We start from the raw sequence: 7,349 nt of genomic DNA on the forward strand, positions 1-7,349 counted from the left end.
GGGGGATGAGACACTTGAGCGTTTGCAGCTCCCATGTTGCTTGTTCCCATGTTCTACACAGGTTGTGAAATCTTCTCACTTGAGTTCCCAACCCCGCCCACCCTCTGCCACCATCACTGGCCCTGTTGGAGTGAGTGGTGATAGGTCTGAGACTCCAGGCCATGGAGATCTGGTTACAAGATAACACCCTCACCCAGCTCCAAACTCTTCAGCTCCCTTTTGTTCTTTGGCAACAAATATGTGCGGATTTTGTGCGTTGCATCATTCGGTGCATTTTATTATTATTGGTGAATGTCTTTGTGTTCTTGGCTCGGTGCTCAGCTCACATCGCAGTCTGACTCTTGGCTTCTGCAGAAATGTTGGGGTGGCTGAGGATTTGGTCATATCCTGGACATTGCCAGATTGAGGAAGTGAGTCAGTGCAAATATATCACCCGGGGAGCAGAAATCAATCAGGAACTCTGATACAGTCTGTGATATCGCCCATTCCGTCTTGGCCTGCCCTTGGCCATGTCAGCACATGTATCTTCTGATTTGGCCCAGGCTTGCCATCTCTGTTATTCGTCAGCCTCCCTGAGGTGTTGTAGAGCTTTCCAAGAAAGGCGACCTAGCTGTTTGGCCTTCACTTGCCATCAGAAGCCTTTATTTGCTCTCTCAGAGATTGTGCATCAGGTGCCAAAGACTTGCCTACGTAGGACTTCCATTTTGCTGTTATTTGGGCATGCCATCCGAAGCCTTGGTCACTTTCTCAGGGGTGATTCACAAAGATCTTCGCCAATAGAAGTACCTAGACGTCACTTGGCCATGTCATCAGAAGTCTTTGTCACTCTCCCAATGGTGCTGCACCAAGACCTTTCCCAAACTTTGCTGTTCGGCTTGGCCTTCACATACCATCAGAAGCTGGTGTTACTCTCTCAGAAGTCGTATGCCAAGCGAGAGGCTCCTGCTTCTGCCTTTGCCTTATGGCTACCATCTTAGAGGCATGAAAGCAATCATTTAGCCTTTGCTTTCAGTTGGCCATGCCATCAATATCTTCTGCCAGTTTATCAGGCCTTGCACCATGCTCTTCTTCCACTTCAGCATTGCCTTGGATTGTCTCCAACCTCCCGTTGCTCCATCTCTGTGTCTTCTTGCTCAATGTTTAATCCCTCCAGCACCACTTAAGACCTACAGCAGTCTTTTTTCTCCTGCCCAGAGCTGTCTTTGAGCCTCAAGGTTACTCTTAGTATCTTCATGTCTTCGGGCAGCCTGGTCAACCAGTCCCTGAACTCTCTGCACAGAACGTAGCCCCTTACCTTCTTGTTGAAGGCATGGTCATCTGTCTGTGCCCAGCTCAGTGGCTCCTGCTGGGCAGAGGAAGGCTGGTAGCCCAAAATAATCAAGGCGTCCTTCAGGTTCCTAAGTAAGGCCTCCGAGGCTCTTCGAGCCACCTCCAGGAGCCGAAGGAGATCTGCAGCTGCCGGGTTTAGGGAGTTCTGATCATCCAGGGCCAGCTGGAAGAACTCGGAAATAGCCGAAAAGGCATCTCTGGCCTGAAGGAGGCGTTCTCCGGGGCACAGACATCGCCACGTCCGGTAGCCCAGTGCAGCAGTGGGCAGCCCTTTCTCCAACCAGTAGGGGAAGCTGAAACCGGACATGCTGAAGGGCGGTCCTTGGTACTGCAGCTGTATGAGGAGGACACAAGAAGAACAAGCGGTCAGAAAGCTCATCAGGAGAACCTCCCCTTGTGCCAACATGGCAGAACAGAACTTTGTGGACAGACTTCCCCCCTAATTCTCATTCCTCCCCCTGTAACTAGCTCACTCCTTTTCCCAAAGTTGAATGTTTAAAGGGAAGCGGGGTAATTATATGTTTCCTATTACAACACTGAATTGGATGATGTAATTTTAAAGGGGGATCCTTCTAGGCAGCTTCATGTTATATCTCAATATCTACAAAATATCAGCAGGTAAGGATCTGCGATAGAGTTTTATGGAATCATTACAATGTATATGTCGGGTGGAGGTTTGCAGTGGCTCTTGAAGTAACATGGTCAGGTTAGCGCCCCGAACTGCATGTCACGGGTGTCGGGAGATAGGAATTCCACACCCCTGCCGCGCCTCTACTCCCTGCTGCCCCAAGGCCGGGCCTTGTGGGAAATCCAGCCCTGAACATGGGTTGGGTACAGCATATAGGAGATGTTGGCCACCAACAAATCTAGCCTGACACGCACAGTACAATCTGATCTCACAGTCCAGCTCTCATAGATTCTCACCTTACACGGCATTTAGACAATTGTTACATTTTAATATTTGCCGGCACACATTGTGAAATCTCACTTCTATACAATTCAGTGTGTGTGTGTGTGTGTGTGTGTGTGTGTGTGTGTGTGTGTGTCAAGCTTTATCATATGGTGGAGTTCAGGTCACTCACATAGGTGTTCAGCGTCAGTGTGGAGTTCTCGCGGTGTAGCAGGGCCAAGCTCTGGATCTGGGTGATAATCTCTTCCGATGACAGAGGCGCGGCGACACATCCTGGGTACCAGAAGCTGACGCTGAGGGCCAGAACTGCTGCTGAGATAAGAACAGTTCTGTATGATTACAGCCAATACTACAACCTGCACCCCGAACACAACACACACACACACAGCACCGGCCCCGCTCATATGACATCTGAAGTGTATCCAAAGTCAAAACTTATTTTGTTTGGATAGAGCTCGGTGTGATTCACCTTCTCTATTTGTCCTGCTGACCACCACCATCCAGACAGAAAGTGATGGGAAACCCACAATTTTAGAGTTGTCACCAGAACAAGAGGTGAGTGTTTTCTTTAGATGGGGAAACCTATTCCAGTGACGTCTCTTTAAGAGCCGAATACCCCTCACTTTGTACAGATTTCCTCATACTGACCACATGTCATACCCCCCACACTCCTCTCCTGTAGATACTGCCCCCCTGTCATACCCTCCACACTCCTCTCCTATACATACTGCCCACTTTCATCCCCCCCACACTCCTCTCCTGTAGATACTGCCCCCCTGTCATACCCTCCACACTCCTCTCCTATACATACTGCCCACTTTCATCCCCCCCACACTCCTCTCCTGTAGATACTGCCCCCCTGTCATACCCTCCACACTCCTCTCCTATACATACTGCCCACTTTCATCCCCCCCACACTCCTCTCCTGTAGATACTGCCCCCCTGTCATACCCTCCACACTCCTCTCCTATACATACTGCCCACTTTCATCCCCCCCACACTCCTCTCCTGTAGATACTGCCCCCCTGTCATACCCTCCACACTCCTCTCCTATACATACTGCCCACTTTCATCCCCCCCACACTCCTCTCCTGTAGATACTGCCCCCCTGTCATACCCTCCACACTCCTCTCCTATACATACTGCCCACTTTCATCCCCCCCACACTCCTCTCCTGTAGATACTGCCCCCCTGTCATACCCTCCACACTCCTCTCCTATACATACTGCCCACTTTCATCCCCCCCACACTCCTCTCCTGTAGATACTGCCCCCCTGTCATACCCTCCACACTCCTCTCCTATACATACTGCCCACTTTCATCCCCCCCACACTCCTCTCCTGTAGATACTGCCCCCCTGTCATACCCTCCACACTCCTCTCCTATACATACTGCCCACTTTCATCCCCCCCACACTCCTCTCCTGTAGATACTGCCCCCCTGTCATACCCTCCACACTCCTCTCCTATACATACTGCCCACTTTCATCCCCCCCACACTCCTCTCCTGTAGATACTGCCCCCCTGTCATACCCTCCACACTCCTCTCCTATACATACTGCCCACTTTCATCCCCCCCACACTCCTCTCCTGTAGATACTGCCCCCCTGTCATACCCTCCACACTCCTCTCCTATACATACTGCCCACTTTCATCCCCCCCACACTCCTCTCCTGTAGATACTGCCCCCCTGTCATACCCTCCACACTCCTCTCCTATACATACTGCCCACTTTCATCCCCCCCACACTCCTCTCCTGTAGATACTGCCCCCCTGTCATACCCTCCACACTCCTCTCCTATACATACTGCCCACTTTCATCCCCCCCACACTCCTCTCCTGTAGATACTGCCCCCCTGTCATACCCTCCACACTCCTCTCCTATACATACTGCCCACTTTCATCCCCCCCACACTCCTCTCCTGTAGATACTGCCCCCCTGTCATACCCTCCACACTCCTCTCCTATACATACTGCCCACTTTCATCCCCCCCACACTCCTCTCCTGTAGATACTGCCCCCCTGTCATACCCTCCACACTCCTCTCCTATACATACTGCCCACTTTCATCCCCCCCACACTCCTCTCCTGTAGATACTGCCCCCCTGTCATACCCTCCACACTCCTCTCCTATACATACTGCCCACTTTCATCCCCCCCACACTCCTCTCCTGTAGATACTGCCCCCCTGTCATACCCTCCACACTCCTCTCCTATACATACTGCCCACTTTCATCCCCCCCACACTCCTCTCCTGTAGATACTGCCCCCCTGTCATACCCTCCACACTCCTCTCCTATACATACTGCCCACTTTCATCCCCCCCACACTCCTCTCCTGTAGATACTGCCCCCCTGTCATACCCTCCACACTCCTCTCCTATACATACTGCCCACTTTCATCCCCCCCACACTCCTCTCCTGTAGATACTGCCCCCCTGTCATACCCTCCACACTCCTCTCCTATACATACTGCCCACTTTCATCCCCCCCACACTCCTCTCCTGTAGATACTGCCCCCCTGTCATACCCTCCACACTCCTCTCCTATACATACTGCCCACTTTCATCCCCCCCACACTCCTCTCCTGTAGATACTGCCCCCCTGTCATACCCTCCACACTCCTCTCCTATACATACTGCCCACTTTCATCCCCCCCACACTCCTCTCCTGTAGATACTGCCCCCCTGTCATACCCTCCACACTCCTCTCCTATACATACTGCCCACTTTCATCCCCCCCACACTCCTCTCCTGTAGATACTGCCCCCCTGTCATACCCTCCACACTCCTCTCCTATACATACTGCCCACTTTCATCCCCCCCACACTCCTCTCCTGTAGATACTGCCCCCCTGTCATACCCTCCACACTCCTCTCCTATACATACTGCCCACTTTCATCCCCCCCACACTCCTCTCCTGTAGATACTGCCCCCCTGTCATACCCTCCACACTCCTCTCCTATACATACTGCCCACTTTCATCCCCCCCACACTCCTCTCCTGTAGATACTGCCCCCCTGTCATACCCTCCACACTCCTCTCCTATACATACTGCCCACTTTCATCCCCCCCACACTCCTCTCCTGTAGATACTGCCCCCCTGTCATACCCTCCACACTCCTCTCCTATACATACTGCCCACTTTCATCCCCCCCACACTCCTCTCCTGTAGATACTGCCCCCCTGTCATACCCTCCACACTCCTCTCCTGTACATACTGCCCCCATCAAACCCTCCACACTTGTGTAACATTGTTTGTAAAATCCCCAAACTTTCCTGTTCTAGAACAAACATACTTTTAGTAGTAATAATAACCATAATGCACCTGATCATAAAATCATTTAACACTTGTGTACTCGATGGACTTGTGTCTTTATTCAACCTGACTATGTAACTGTATGTACATTTTTTCAATAAAGTTTTCAATAGCTAATATCTAATGAAAACAAATCTTTAACATCATTGGAACGCCTTATAGAAATATTCTCAGTGGATATAATGTGTCCTCAGACATTAAGATGTTAAAAGAAATGTCACTAAAATTGTACAGATTGTTCACAATAGCTAAAACCACCGATGTAAAGCCGCTTCATACATTACAATCTGATTGCGACTTTTCATTGTTCTACAGCTATGTAGTGTGCGGTCCGCAGGATTCATTATAAATAGATGAACTCTCTGCTACTTAGGATCAGTCTGCCTCCCCATCCCTTTGTATCACTCTCTGAATCTCTGTTACTTTATATCAATTTGGTGTTCTATCATATTATATAATTCTGATTCTCTCTGTTACTTTGTATTAGTCTGCCCCCTTTGTATCACTTTACCTTCTTGTATCACTCTCTGAAAATCTATGACATTGTATCATTCTGTGACTGTTACTTTGTATAAATCTGCTTCTCCATCACTTTTTGATTTTTGTAACTTTGTATCACTCTCTATGTAACAATTTTACTTGACATAATTCTGGATCTCTTTGTATCATTCTGGTTCTATTACTTTATATCACACTGACATTCTGTAACTTTAAATATGTCTGGCTTCCTGTTACTTATTCTTCTGGCTTTCTATTACATTGTATCATTCTCTCTATCACTTTGTATCATTCTCTCTATCACTTTGTATCATTCTCTCTATCACTTTGTATCATTCTCTCTATTACTTTGTATCATTCTCTCTATTACTTTGTATCATCCTCTCTATTACTTTGTACCATTCTATTACTTTGTATCATTCTCTCTCTATTACTTTGTATCATTCTATTACTTTGTATCATTCTCTCTCTATTACTTTGTATCATTCTATTACTTTGTATCATTCTCTCTCTATTACTTTGTATCATTCTATAACTTTGTATCATTCTCTCTATTACTTGGTATCATTCTTGTTCTCTTAGTTTGTATCATTCTATCACTTTGTATCATTCTTGTTCTCTTAGTTTGTATCATTCTATTACTTGGTATCATTCTATTACTTTGTATCATTCTATTACTTTGTATCATTCTATTACTTTGTATCATTCTATTACTTGGTATAATCCCTATCACTTTGTATCATTCTTGTTCTCTTAGTTTGTATCATTCTGACTCTCTTGTCCTCACTCTGGCTCCCCATCTAATGATGCTCAGTCTCATGGTACCACGTCGGTCCTCCCAGCGCCGTCACTCACCTGTTGCTGCCAGCATCTTGCGCCCGGCTCCCTGTGATGCACCTGTGTGCCAGGTGACATGTTTTTATAGCTGTCCTCCCCCCACCCCCCCATGTCGCTTCTGGGTTCAGTGGGACGTCAGCCACCCCCCGCCACGCTGCTTACAGAGGAATCTCCATTCTCACCATCCGCTTCCTTCTAAGAAACGGAGGAGAAGGAGGAGAGGGGCCGGGAGGGAGGGAGGCGGGCGTGGAGAGGTGAGTCGAGGAGAAGGTATTTGGAGCAGGGGTGGGCGGGGGGAAGACGCGGCCGATGGAGAGGGCTGACATAGGTGACTCGCCGCTTCCTCCTCGTTTACCCCCCAGAGCCGTCACCTCGCTCGCTGCAATTATCAGCTTTGAAAGGAGCTGACGGAAGTTGGTGCCGGGACAATGAGGCACAGGAGGGGTAGGGTTACCGGGC

At 48.9% G+C, this 7,349-nt stretch overlaps 1 protein-coding gene across 1 annotated transcript in view; it reads right to left on the bottom strand.

Moving 5' to 3' along the window:
- Positions 1-1,134: 1,134 nt before the first annotated feature.
- Positions 1,135-7,349, bottom strand: part of LOC108800987 (cardiotrophin-2-like) — a 7,174-nt gene continuing 959 nt past the window's right edge. The window contains exons 2-3 of the mRNA XM_018572965.1: positions 2,412-2,551; positions 1,135-1,663 (exon numbers count right to left, since the gene is read on the bottom strand). Of these exons, the coding sequence (XP_018428467.1) occupies positions 1,160-1,663; positions 2,412-2,551 (644 nt within the window). The 3' untranslated portion in view covers positions 1,135-1,159. The remainder of the gene's footprint in view (positions 1,664-2,411; positions 2,552-7,349) is intronic.

This window comes from Nanorana parkeri, unplaced genomic scaffold, assembly GCF_000935625.1.
Source record: "Nanorana parkeri isolate BGI_ZX_2015 unplaced genomic scaffold, ASM93562v1 scaffold2188, whole genome shotgun sequence".
In the NCBI taxonomy this organism is placed as follows: domain Eukaryota; kingdom Metazoa; phylum Chordata; class Amphibia; order Anura; family Dicroglossidae; genus Nanorana; species Nanorana parkeri.